The sequence below is a fragment of the Filobasidium floriforme genome (assembly GCF_021052385.1).
Source record: "Filobasidium floriforme strain CBS 6241 chromosome Unknown HD553scaffold_26, whole genome shotgun sequence".
NCBI classification, from domain to species: Eukaryota; Fungi; Basidiomycota; class Tremellomycetes; order Filobasidiales; family Filobasidiaceae; genus Filobasidium; species Filobasidium floriforme.
This window is the reverse complement of record NW_025763647.1, coordinates 425771-439693: the sequence shown is the minus strand read 5'-3', so window position 1 is coordinate 439693 and position 13923 is coordinate 425771. Positions and strand designations below refer to the sequence as shown.

Genomic DNA, 13923 nt, shown 5'->3' with positions numbered 1-13923 from the left:
GACACATCCTTAGGGATCCTCTCAGAGACTACTGTGCAGATGTACTTGCAGATGTCTAGCTAATATCCTGTAACAACAGCTGTCGATCAGCTTCAGATTTCCTTCTGTACTGGCTTGATTACTGGGAGACAAGTGATGCTCGCAGTGAGTAATCCAGCTTCAGACGTCAATCTACCTGCTTGTTGTGCAGTTGCCAGATGGGCCTAATGAAGCCTACTCCTTGGCAAACTAATTGCTCCAACAAAAATCTCTAGCTGGACATTGATAAAGGATTTGCTCTTGCAGTGGGAGTCAATGTGATGATACTGGCAACCAGAAGTTTTATTGGCAAATCCGCCAATCATGAGGGTAAAAAGACGGTTGTGGATTCACAGTAGGAGTGGAAGTTTAACATTGCCGCCAAGGACAGCATCCCTGTTCACTGAGATGAGATGGAGAATCTGATAATCAACTGATATTGTGGCAGAGTTGGAAGGACCTAGATTCACTGAGATTCAAATGAGGATGCAAATGATATGAGTGACAGGGGTTGAAGCATAGACATCTGCAATGTCAATCTGAAGTCAAAAGGATCCTGCCACCATCGTCCCACCAACCATCAATTCAAGTTCAGTACAGTATCCTGGATGTTAAAGGTTGGCTTGCTATGATAGCCAAGGAGGTGATGCTCAAGGTACAATCTCAAGCACAAAAGGTCAACATGTGATCCTGCTTGTGATCCTGGATGTGACCAGGATCACATGTCGTGACAGGAGACCCACTCATGCATCTGGTGTCGCATCATGATAATGTCATTTGTGACTGGAGTCAGAAATACATGTCTGGAGGCGCAAATGCGTGAATGGAGACGCAAATTCACTAGAGAAACATGCTCATCAGAATAGCATATATAACATGCAAAGCAGACCATTTAGTCCAATTTCCCCTTCTCTTCTCATGTACTACTTTACTTCTTTCAAGCAACATGGATTATCTTCACAACAAGACAAGATCAGCACTAGTAGCACACCATCACTATTGCCTAGGTACATCAAGAAAACCAACCTTGGTGGATCTAGTTGTTACTTCAACGGAATATATAACTGTAGACGCAGATGTTGTTGTAAATACTTATTTCTTCAGATTGTGCATATCAATATAGCTATACAAGAGTTCCAAAGAAGCAACGTGTTATCCCTTTTCTCTCTTATGAGGGCTCAGACCCCTTAACAAGATATATCCTTGTTACCCTTACCTTTCCCGCTGAGAAGCCCGAACGAGAGGTAAGTCATAAGCACCAACATGACCTGGCTACCATAGCTACCATAAAGGCATCAACTGCACCTGTTTTGCAACATCCTACACAACATCACTCATCATATCATCATCCAATGACATGCCATGACGATAGATGCAATAAGCACTGCCAACGCATTATGCCCCAATCTACAAGTTCTCGGAACGTCCATCTGAGAAGGTCTACAAGACTAACCACCCGGTCTACAACCACCTCAGCCAAGACCTCTTTGCCTTCATTTACAAACAGTCAAACAGCTGCGCAAAGCGAAGCTATATCCAGATCCTTGATCCCTCAAAGAGCCTTAAGCTTTGACTCCGACCTTTCTTCCTCCCCCCCCCTTTTCCAATCTTGAATCCTAATAACATCTACAATGATGCGATATCGCTCATCCCGGGAAGCTTGAGATGTTCCAGGATAAAGCCGGTGAAGTTGCCTGCGAGAATGCACGCAGGTTAGAAGATATGGTGAATGACCAGTCAATGGAGACCGAGGATGTACAGAACGGGGCATCCGGGTCTGTCGCCTTCAAGCCGGTGGAAGTGGACGAATTGACGGAGTTGGACAAGGCGGGTATAGACAACTCGACAGATAAGGCGGGTGTAGACAACTCAACAGAGTCAAAGGAACTGGGCGCAGACAACTTGATGGAGTTGGACAAGGTGGAAATGACCAAATCAATGCAGTTGGAGTCGGTAGGCGCAGACAACTTGATGGACTTGGACAAGGTGGAAGAAGTGGTCGAATCGATAGAGTCAGAGGGGACGGGTGCAGGCAACTTGATGGAGCCAGAGAACATGGAAGATGACAAAGTCACCGCAGAATTTGACAACCAAGACCACCACAATGCTCGATTATCGTCCACCACCAACAACAGGAGTAATCGAAACAGTCCCTGGTATCGGAAGCGAAACGGCAAGAATGGGCAGAAAAAGGGTGGGTGTTGCCTGTGCCTGAATACGCATAAACACACCCTGATGATATATACATGAATCCTCTATAGAAAACCTCGCTAGAGACGGATGTCCAGGTTCGGGATCCCTTGACAGAACCTGCCGGTCTTGCTGGCCCAGGTTTGTCTACGTCAGAAGTGAGGGTGTCTGTGCGTGTGTGTCCATCTCTCTCTCTCTGTAACGGAACTTGGAATCACTCTGGAAGCACGGAGGCATATCTGGAGACATGTCAGGACATACGGAGAGATATAATCACGTACATTTGGAAAGACGGAGACATGATAGGAAAGACGGAGATATATCTGGAGAGATGGAGATATATCTGGAGAGATGGAGATACATCTGGAGAGATGGAGATACATATGGAAGAATGGAGTTATAGCAGGATGATATTTTGGATGATTGGAAGAATGGATAGTCCTATTAATACACTTCCGTTTAGCTGTGACTTGTACATTTGCCACCGAATGGCATTCCCCTGATGAGTATATATAGAGGACATTTCAAGGGAGATTGTAGGGTATCTCTCATGGATATTCTCTTCACCTTTTGACATCCTCACATTGAGCATACAACCTAGCCCCCAGGCGCTCTACACCATACACCTTCCACAACAAGTCTTTGGTATTTGACTTTCACCTTCATCAACAAGCATCATCGCTATCGATTCAGTCAAGGTCCTTTTGGTAAGATAGGTCTAGCTAACTCATCTTCACAATCGTATAGGTATAACTCGGGACAGGCTTATCAAGTGATCTAGGATCGGGTAATAACCAAGCACAGACCAGGTAAATACTATAGCTCGTGATCTACTAATCCTTCTCTTGCTATTCTTTTGCAGTTACAGGCTTATAGATATCGCACTCGCTACTCTCTCTCTCTCTCTCTCTCTCTCTCTCTCTCTCTCTCTCTCTCTCTCTCTCTCTCTCTCTCTCTCTCTCTCTCTCTCTCTCTCTCTCTCTCTCTCTCTCTCTCTCTCTCTCTCTCTCTCTCTCTCTCTCTCTCTCTCTCTCTCTGTCTGTCTCTCTCTCTCTCTCTCTCTCTCTCTCTCTCTCTCTCTCCCTCCTTCTTCATATATATCAATATCCGCAAGTGGCTCCAATCCTGACCCACACAAATAGGCAATTCCTGCAGGACGTACAGGCGGCCACTGCACCAATGACTTTGGAGATTGAGAAGATACAGCTTCTCAGCTTGTTGTGTCGGTTCGATTTAGGAGATCTTCATGGAACTGGGCAAGCAGAGACAAATGTGGCTGAGCAGTAACAGCGTGAGCTTGAGGAACATTGACCCTGAGGCACTGCTCAAGATGGGGCTCATAATGGAGATGGAGAAGGATCAAATTGTCAACCACAAACAAGCCATCAAACGCTTTTGTGACTTGAAAGAGAATGTCGATTGGCTATCACAGCTATGGACAGACACGGGATCCAGCCAGCCCCTGGACATTGAAACCATGTTGTTTTTGGAAGAACTCGTGCCGGAGGTCCGGAATCTGTTAGAAATGCTCCCTCCAGGAATCTCTTCAAACATTGAGTCCGGGGGTAATACTCAAAGGTGGGAGTACCTGAGGGGGAGGATTAAGCATGGCAGGCTGGAGATCATGCTTTTATATATGCCCAGTATGTCAGCAGTTTGATGGTGGTCGTGGTGATGTGTCGCCTTATAGTTATGGATTATTGTAACAAGTAAATCACCCATAGGCTCATATACATCTCTCCAGCATCACCAAGGATCTCATCATCTCATTACTTACAAGCACTGCAGCCTCGTACCGTCGTGCCTCGGATTTAAGGGGCCAGCAGCATAGGTGGTCATATCAGCGTCCAGCTCGTGTTGATGTGATTACAACCTATCAGAAAGTAGGTCATTCAGGTCGAGCCCGAGTATCAACCGACCCAAGTTTTCAATTAAGCCAATTTCTTATGTCTGCCTGTTACGGCGGAAGTCGCTAATCGAGATAGGTCCTAAGTCGTAAGGCGCAGGGTGCTTATAGGTAGATCGCAGGTAGTCGGGAGAATGTCGCAAGTTCGCTTAGATGAAGCGGGTTCGGGTAAGGGATACGAATCCAGAGATATATGGATAAGGAAGGTGATCACTCGGTGTGAGGTACCGGATTCGGTCTAAGGTAAAACGACGAAGCGTAGATACTTAGCGACGTCCTTGGGTTGTAACCTCTCCGCAACACGTCTTGAAGATGTTGTAACAAGTCAGATAGGCGTGTATTGAATGTGATATCGGAACTTGACCTATTACTATTACAGAGTGTCCTCTATGAAATTCGGTCAAGTTCCTCTAGCTATTTATACGGAGACGAGTATGGAGACGAGGCTGGCGAACACTGAAAAGATCCAAGAGAAATGAATGGCAAGAGATGGCGAAACTGGAAGAACAAGACGGCAAACAAACGAATCCTGTCGAGAGCAACCGGATTCGGTAGAGGAGGCGAGTTTGGGTTTGCATTGTCCCCAGGTACGTCGAGTAAGGTTGTTGGGGTCCTGAGTAAAGTTGTCATGTACCTCGAGGTCCCTGTACCTGTTTGTGATATGTGTCGGGAAGGTTTGTTGTTTTGGTGAATGGTGAAGGTGAATGGCAGGGGCGACCAAATCTGCTCTGAGGGAATCGGGTTCGCCTCGTCGAGCTGGACTTAGGTGTATGCTGATGTCTGTGGAACGATCCTGCGTGCCGGTAATCAACTAACGTGATGATCCCGTAACACTGCCCAAGTTTTGGATTGACCAAGCCCAAACTTTGCATAGTCTCCCCCACAGAGAAGCGATCATGTGAATATCCGCTTCATTAGCGCCTGCCATTGATACTTCCCAGCACGTCTTGACCATGATCCCAATCGACCACGACTCAACTGCTATCGCGACGCAACATGTCCGACTTTACCATCCCCAGCCTATGGCAACAATTCAGCCATGGCAATTTTGATGAGGCAATGCAGTATCTGTCTAAACAATCAATCAGCACTGCAAATGATATGGTTGCGGATCTGCTCCTGTACTCTGAGGCCCACCTATTGCATTGACAACAACTGACTGCTGACATCTGGTCGCGTCTTGCGGAGGAGAAGATCATCAACATCAAGGCCTTGGATTCTAAACTGGTTCAAAGGTCGCAGAACTATGCCTACACCACTCAATCTATTCCAAATATGAGACAATATTGTTGTGAAGTAACAACCAGATCCACCAAGGTTGGTTACTTGATGTACCTAGGCAATAGTAATGGTGTGTTACTAGTGCTGATCTTGTCTTGTTATGAAGATGAATCAATGTCGCTTGCATAAAAGTAAAAGAAGTACATAGAGGGGAAAGAGAAATCAGGCCAAAATGGCCTGCTATATAAACTTTTCTGGGAAGGGGCAAACGGTGGCAAAAGTGGTGGCAAATGGGTTGAGTCATAACTTTTCCAATGACCGATTGTGAACTGTTCACCAGTCGACCGTGATTACGTCTCCGATCACATCTTGAGGCTGTTTTGCTATTGATGGCAATAAACTTTCAGATTTGCCACCCAATGGCAAAAGTCCCTCAGGTTTGCCACCCAATGGCATTAATGCCTCAGTGGCAAACTCAACCCTTCTAGCACGTCCCATGCTTTTGCTTCCACTTTGCATCCACTTTGCGTCCACTCTGCATCCTGTTTGGATCCACTTTGCTTCCTGTTTGCTTCCTGCTTCCTGTTGTTTACTTTGTGGTTGAGATTGCTTCCACGTGCTGATGACTAACCACCACATGCCTATTTGCAACAAGTATGAGTGATTGTCGAGTGAGTCCCCAGATCAGTCATCAATCCAGGAGTGGTCCTGATGTTTGGCTACTTGTCTAGATGTAGTGAAGAAGAAATCCTTCGAGCTGCCTGCGCTTTGAGACGCTTTGCCAGTGAGCCTGTCAAGCGATCTGTTGTACATTCTTTACCCAGACAAAGGGAGGATTTGGATGACACGGCCAACAGGGAACGGTTCTGAAAGCCATGCAACACCGCACAGACATCGTCTTGCCCCAGACCTATGATCAGTTGGTCCTCAATGCCGGGGTCAAAGCCAAGCAAACCATGGGGAAAAAGACAAAACCACGCAGCTGATGGACAAGCTAGCCCTTGAGCAAGCAGCCAAGTGGAAAGAGATGTGCGACCATACATGGGAAGAGGGAGCAAGCGCTTGGGACAACGCCATTGCCACTCTGCCTCTCATCCAAGAAAATGTGATCATGCGGTCTAAGGACAAGAGGATTATCCGCATCAAGATGAATGGAGGCCTGAACTTACCTTGGAAATCACAGCGAAAGGGATGAATGACAAGTGAGCTCCGGTCGTGCTACACCATTTTTCTCAATCTCAGCCTAACTTCATTTGATTGGGCTGCTAAAACACTTCTTCCACTCGTTTGTGGCACTCCTTACTGGCTGGAAGGGCCCCCTCCAACGCCTGGTGAATTTGATCACCGGCACCACTATGCAAAGCCATGGTGGAAAAATACCAGAACGACAGGGGGGCTGGAGTCTGGCATTTCGCTCTGTGGAAACCCTATGCCGCTGTGCCATTCATATCAACAAGCTGCTTTGGCAATAAAGTGTACAACACAGAAGCAGTATCTTATTCCCTCAGTGCAATGGCACCTCTACAGCAAGTGGCGGCCAATCTATTCAGTATCTTTCTCCCAAACAACCACACGCAGTACAAGCAGCATTTTGACAGACTACGCAAGATCTTTAAGAGTATGTTGTTCATACGGTTCAGCTCCAAGATGGCCTTTCTGGGAATGGCGCTGCCTCAGAACCTCAGGGTACCGTTGCATACGGACAATGCGGACGACAAGCACGGGTTTGTCATCATGACACCATTCAGTAAGCTCACCGGCAGACATCTCTTGCTTGGCAGCTGGACCTTTCAGTACAGGATGGAATACCAGCAAGGCAACTTAGTGATCTTCAACTCTGGCATCTTTCTCACGCCATCACTCCATCTGAGGGTACCAGGCAGGCTGTGGTTCTGTTTCCTCACAAGGGTGTGTTTGATTTCGAGTTGTAAATCATCAATGAGAACAAACCAATTCCCATGGCGGAGGCTACTTGCTATGTTGTAGTTCATATTGGAGTTCTTGTATTGCCCATGACCATCAACGACATCTATTCTTTGTTTGTATGACATTGCCGTCAAACGAATTGTCATTGCTGTCAAACAGATGGTCCGCGCGGCGCGCGCACGCCTTGATGTCACCGCAGCAAGTGGTTGACCGACGGCAGCCCTCGGAATGAACCTCTTGGATCGGACAAACGAAGCCGAGCTGCGAGCTGCAAGTATACCAGGTATATTGACGAGTCCCGTGTCACCCAACAAGCCCTCGTGGACAACTTCAATGCGCTCAAGCAGGTGGTGCAATCCCAAATTACCTCCCAGGAGGACGATTGGACGGGGCGAGAGCAACACCATCCCTTCCATCCTTTCTCTTTCCACCCTTGCCCCTCCAAATCAACGAGGCAAAACCAAGGGTAATTGGGCAAATGGAGCAAGTTCATTTAGTTAAGCAAGTTTGGTATGGATAAGCGAGTCAATAGATCCCAGACAAGCTGGATGACACTGCAATTCCCGGGCTTCCAGCCATGGGGCTACCACACACCTTGCAGAATGCTCTCGAAAATCCCATTTGTGCGTAGCCCGTACAAACTGAAATATTACACGATGTTGAGGTCCCCCCCTTTCCAGGTTATTGAGACGTCAAATCAATCAAGCGGGTGAATCACAACAAGGAGCAGCCAAAAGTTCTGTGGAACCTCAGGGCAGGCCAATTTCAGGGCTCAAGGAACTTCACATATCACGGAAAGATATCAGAGCATGGCCAGTCAAGCTGTTGCACATTGGAGAAGTTGTCAAAGGATATGCAGCAGATTCTCATAGATCAAAGACCAATCTATTCAATGATGGCCAACAAGTCCCACTCCTTGAATACGATCAAGATTACTTGAAGAACAGTGTTCTGCAGTTGAAACGATGTCAGAGGAATCAGGGTTACTTCCTGTGTTTGGTGAGGGGCCAAGACTGCAAGATTTGGAAGAGAGCAGAGCAGTGGCAAACCTTATGTGTCTTGGTGGGCAATAGAATTGTCAAGAAGTTACAGAACCTGTAAATCATCAAGTTTCACTCTGCAACCTGCTAACCTTGCTCACCAAAGCGAGACAATTGTAGATCAACCTTGAATGTAGCGGACATAATGCAGCTATTTGGACAGATCTACCGACTTTATCAAACCTGCCCACCCTCTCTCATAATCTTGATCACAGCAAAAACTTATGGGACTGTGATCCTCAGATTGCTCTCAAGGGAGGAGCATGTAAAGGTGCGACTGCAATCACCACTTGTTGTTGTGAAGTAACAACTAGATCCACCAAGGTTGGTTACTTGATGTACCTAGGCAATAGTAATGGTGTGTTACTAGTGCTGATCTTGTCTTGTTGTGAAGATGAATCAATGTTGCTTGCACAAAAGTAGAGTAGTACATGAGAGGGGAAGAGGAAATCAGGCCAAACTGGCCTCCTATATATACTATTCTGATTGTAGCCTCCATGGCTCCATGACCCCTTGAAACCTGTACATTCTACAGGATTCCCTGTAGATTGTACAAAGTACGATGTACAATGTACATTCTACAAAATGAGGCTTCGTGATTGAGATTGCACCTTTGATGATGTCATCACCTGTGATATTGTATCATCCCAATCTTCAACACTTGTGACCAGAGACACAAGTCCGCGACCACAGTCACGTATCTGCGTCTGCAGACACATCTGTGCGACCAGAGACGCATCGTTGCGACTACAGACACGCATTTGCGTCTACAGTCACACATTTGCAACTGCAGTCACATGTTCTGTTACATGCTATTTCCTCAGATTGTACATATATATAGGAGTTCCCAGAAGGATGAATGGGTCATCCATTTTATCTTTAGGAGGACTCAGACCTCTTATCACTAGATCCATTCCCACTACCTTTACCTTTCACTTCACCCCTTTCACCCTTTCCCTTTCCACCTTCACCTCTTCAACATCAACAAGGACTAGCTACCCTTGTTGCACAACAAGCAAAGGATATCAAGAATCACTAAATAGGACAGTGTTGAGACAACTGCAATGTATCTGGTCTTGAAAACAGTTGTCAGATTCGCTCCTCTCCCACATAAGAGTCGGCTTACTTCACAGCGGTACGTATGGTAATGTAAATAACAGATGTCTGATTATTACAGGATACTTGTTGGACATTCACATGAACATCTCCTGAGAAACCCCAAGAGGGTCTCCAAGGGGCTCTCCAAACAAGACCCGAGACAATGCCCACCGCAGGTCTGTGATGGACCAAGCTTTCTCTCAAGGGAAAGTTAGGTTTTTCACAACTAATTTATCCGGTTCTTGCAGTTGTCTCAACACTTCTCCTTGTACAAACAATCATCTTACTCTCTCTAACACCTAGTGGAAGAAGCAACAATGGTAGCTAAGCCTTGAAGGGATTGGCGAAGGTTATTGTGTGTGAAGGTGACTTGGTTTCGCAGGAAGACACTAAGGTAGGGTCTTGTGACTAGGTAGTAAGATGAGTGAAGAGTAAAGAGGTAGAGTGTTGTACCCTGATCCCCTTCCTCCTGCCTCCTATATATACTCATGAGTAGACTAGGAGTACAAAGATAAGAGGTGGTCGTACATTGTACAATGTACAAAGTACGGAATGTACAATGTACAAAGTACAAAGTATGGAATGCGAAACTATGTAGAAGGTGCAAGTCGTTCCCCTGATCCTTTACACTTACTGACTATTCAATTTTAATACCACAATAAATGGCAGGCTGCCCAATCAAGAACGAGAAAGAGATGCAGACCGAGATAATCCTGTTTCCGCAACTTTGACCGCAATTCTACTTTGACATGATATACTCGTATGATCGTATGCAACTGTAAAAGACAAGCACCCAATTCTTCACCCCACTCTCTGATCAGCTGTGCCAGTCATTTCCCCTTTGACGTGCCTGCAAAGCTTGCTGGTATGTCCACATTCTTGTCGATTGCACTTTCTCAGGTCAGGCTCCCTTGTTTGACTGACAACCACATCCACCAATTGCAGCAGCGCGTTGTACTTTGGGCCAACAAACACGTCTACCGAGGCCTCCTCAGATTTTCCGATTGCTCTGTGCATTTGAACACTCACACAAGTCAGAAGTGAGACGGACCAGACATTCTGCGCAAGACAACAATGAACTCCCCTGAGAGAGCAATCCTGATGTGGTTGGAGACGTCCCCACTCTGACCTATCGGTGAATTCCAATTTCCAATAACGCAGGGTTTCAGGAGCATCCAGGTACGTCAGTTGGGCCTATTGATTTCTTGTGCAGAACTCAAAGAATGAGATCAACATGGGAGAGAGGAGCGAGAGACGGTTGCTGCAATTGACTGGGGTTGTTACAGGCGTAACGTGACGCGCAACCTATGATGCATGTCGCCCTGGGGTTTTGCTCGGAGACCTTCTAGGAGATGCTCTTGTAGACGTCTAACTAGTACCCTGTAGTAGTTAGATATCCGTTATTACATTACTATGCCTACCGTTAACTTTCCCCAGTCCCGCAACCTTATTACCTCAAGACCCTGCAGGTTGACTGCAGGGCCTCATAGGGGTCCCCTTCGCGTAGACCTCAATGTTGTAATATCAGCCTAAGCTGGTGGTGTAGCTGTCCCTTTGATAATATTGACTGATGCCATCTCTTGTGTGAATGACTATGTATCTGGTTGCCTGCTTGCTTTGTGGTCAAGGTTGCTTCCACATGTTGATGACTAATCATCACATGCTGATTTGCAACACTCAAGACTGACAATGGGGATTGAGGTGAAGTGGTATAGCCAGCACGTGACGTGTTGTTACCTCCATGAGAGACCCCCTTGGACTTGGAGACACCTCTCAACATCCCCACAGGGGTCTTCTTTTACATCTCCTGTAGGTGCTTATTATAAAAGGCCCATTGTATGTATATACTTCATCCGTTATTACACGCTTAACCTTAGACCTAGCCCCATGTAGACTGTTAGTCCTTCCCCCTGATAGACCCACACTCCGAAAGCAAGTCTTGAGACAGCTCTGCCCGCTGGATGCCATCGAGCAAGAGGTGCAAGCTATCATAGCTGATGGACGCATGACCCTGGCAAAGGGTGGGCTTGGGGGACCAGACCAAGTGCTTTGTGTCTGGCAACATGATACTGGTGGAACCATATGCACGCAATGTCAGTTTATTGTTCATCTCCTGTAGTTAGGGGTGTGAACTCACAGTCTGCTACTCGGTGTCAACAGCACGCTCTGCAATCTCCTATCATTCACCTCTCCATCATCGTGAATGACCCAGAGTTTCTCTCCAGCGAGACAGATGACCTTGGTCGAGGCTCCCGGTTGATCGGCATGACGTCCAGTGATGGATCCCCCCCTGCATAATAGGTAGAAACCATCGAATCTGTCAAAACCTCCCTGAACCTCTGCAGAGAATGTGATCTCCCAGTTTCTGCTGATTGAGATCCTTTAGAAGGCTTCACAAACCAGCCGATTGGGTGCAAGGGCATTGATCAACTGTCTACCATGGAAGAAGACCAGATGATCAGTTTGAGACTCTCCCAAGATACTGGGTGTATCAGTGCTCACCTCTGTAACTGCTCTTGGTTCTGCACAAGCAAGTTGGTGTGATTCAAGCTTGCTACCTCTGGATCTGGCCCTTTCAAACTCTCCAGGACCCATGGCTTCAGATATGTACTTGACAGTGACGTGGTGTAGAGCGAGCAGGGGTATCCAGCAGTATATTCCCATAGTGATTGGATGTTTTCCTGCCAGTTTGCTTCTATCAGGAAGATGACAACAGCCACCATGCTTTTAGGGAAACACTCACGGATCACGTCCACTCCTTTGCTATTCGACTGATCATCCAACAATACCCTCAGCAAGACCTCCATGTTGGCAACTTGCACCATGACTTCTGTCACATCTCATGATTGCCTCTGAAACACTGGCCCTGAACCCTTGGCAATTCTGCTGAGAAAGGTTGGCATCAGGCTGGTCAGGTCTGCAGTGTTGGGCAGCATGAATGTTGCAAAGTAACAACTAGATCCACCAAGGTTGGTTACTTGATGTACCTAGGCAATAGTAATGGTGTGTTACTAGTGCTGATCTTGTCTTGTTGTGAAGATGAATCAATGTTGCTTGCATAAAAGTAAAGTAATACATGAGAGGGGAAAGAGAAATCAGATCCAAATGGTTTGCTATATATGCTATTCTGATGAGCATGTCCCCCAGTGAACTTGCGACTAGAGCAGTCGCATAATTGCAACTCTGGTCGCATATTGCGTCTCCAGTCACGTATTTGCAACTTCAGTCACAAATGACATCACCGATATGCAACTCCAGTCGCATATGTGTGTCTCTGGTCGCATAAGTGTGACTCCAGTCACATAAGTGCGTCTCCAGTCACGACATGTGATCCTGGTCACATGTTGACCATTTGTGCTTGAGATTGCACCTTTGAGCATCATCAATGATGTCATAGCATGCCAATCTTCAACAATGGACACCATGGATGATGGTGGAGGACCGTCCCGAGTGATTTAGCAAATAGCCTGATTGTGTTCCTGTGAAGAAAAGACTGGATGCCAGGATACCAGCCATGTAGTAGCTTCTGCTTCCTACCATCCGGATTCATTGTCTAGAGCAAGCTGGGTCAGCCACTTCTGCCGATGCCTTTGCAGGTCGCTGGACCCAGTTGCACCTCCCACATGTCTCTTTCCCTGGGACAACAGGGAGTTCACATTGCGTCCATGGACCACTCTGGCTTTTGCTTGCTATTGACGGGACAGCGGTGCTCATGACATAGATAGTAATAAGGGTAAAACCGGGCAAAGGAGCGATGTGGAAGGGTGGCCTTGGTGGTTTTGGGTGAAGCCTTTCGGTGCCAGTGCAGTCCAGTTCACAGATGTGGCATAGGGACGCTCCATGATAAGATGATGGTGCTAACATGGTTGGATACTTGGTTGTCGACTTGAATGATCGTAGCAAATGTCTAGATGATTTTAGCAAGTGTTCGGTCAATTGTAGCAATCTGATCAAATGCTACAATTGGGCTCTTGCTTGTATGCTGCTACAATCGCTAGGTGAGTTGGTCAAGTCGCTGACGTAAGTATCCTGTCTACCGTCTGCCTTTAAATCACCGTGGTAGCTCGTTTGATTTGCACGTTGCCAGGACAAATGCCTCTGAGCCGGGATGACCTTCTCCAACAGAGGAACAAACTTTTGAGGAGATGAAAAGCTCTTTTATGTCAAGAGGAAAACCGCTGCTGTCAATGTCGATCTGGACAAAGAGGTCATCAGCATGAGGGTCAACTTCATCTGTCTAAAGAAGTGTGCGCCACCTCTTCTCGCCGTTTCTTGAGCCTTTCCGGTGCATCAAACAACTGGCAATCGTGGCTTTGCATGTGCTGGGAAGTAAGGATATTCTGGCTGATGGTCCAGGCGTACAATCAATTGATGATGTCCCTGTAGACGCTGTGCTCTACGTCGAGTCGACAGAGAATCGACAAACAGGCCGGCTGGGGATCCTTTGCAGAGTTGATCTTGCGCTGGAGGCCGGCCAACATGGTTGCGGTAGTCTGCGAGGGACAATGGAAAGGTCAGCGACTT

General features: G+C 46.8%; 3 protein-coding genes across 3 annotated transcripts; 2 read left to right on the top strand and 1 right to left on the bottom strand.

Moving 5' to 3' along the window:
• Nucleotides 1-936: 936 nt before the first annotated feature.
• HD553DRAFT_326720 (uncharacterized protein) lies at nucleotides 937-3921 on the top strand (the record flags this gene model as incomplete). Its single annotated transcript, XM_046181729.1, has 6 exons — nucleotides 937-1025; nucleotides 1142-1262; nucleotides 1693-2212; nucleotides 2293-2378; nucleotides 3446-3851; nucleotides 3899-3921. 6 exons carry the CDS (start codon nucleotides 937-939, stop codon nucleotides 3919-3921), a joined length of 1245 nt encoding a protein of 414 aa, XP_046033226.1.
• A 3061-nt stretch (nucleotides 3922-6982) lies between these two features.
• Nucleotides 6983-8904, top strand: HD553DRAFT_326718 (uncharacterized protein; the record flags this gene model as incomplete). The annotated part of the gene is made up of 7 exons (XM_046181728.1): nucleotides 6983-7082; nucleotides 7130-7262; nucleotides 7461-7727; nucleotides 7837-7884; nucleotides 7942-8358; nucleotides 8517-8659; nucleotides 8837-8904. 7 exons carry the CDS (start codon nucleotides 6983-6985, stop codon nucleotides 8902-8904), a joined length of 1176 nt encoding a protein of 391 aa, XP_046033225.1.
• A 2392-nt stretch (nucleotides 8905-11296) lies between these two features.
• On the bottom strand, nucleotides 11297-12206 carry HD553DRAFT_345881 (uncharacterized protein; the record flags this gene model as incomplete). Its single annotated transcript, XM_046183143.1, has 3 exons — nucleotides 11297-11468; nucleotides 11537-11689; nucleotides 11902-12206. 3 exons carry the CDS (start codon nucleotides 12204-12206, stop codon nucleotides 11297-11299), a joined length of 630 nt encoding a protein of 209 aa, XP_046033224.1.
• Nucleotides 12207-13923: the final 1717 nt, after the last annotated feature.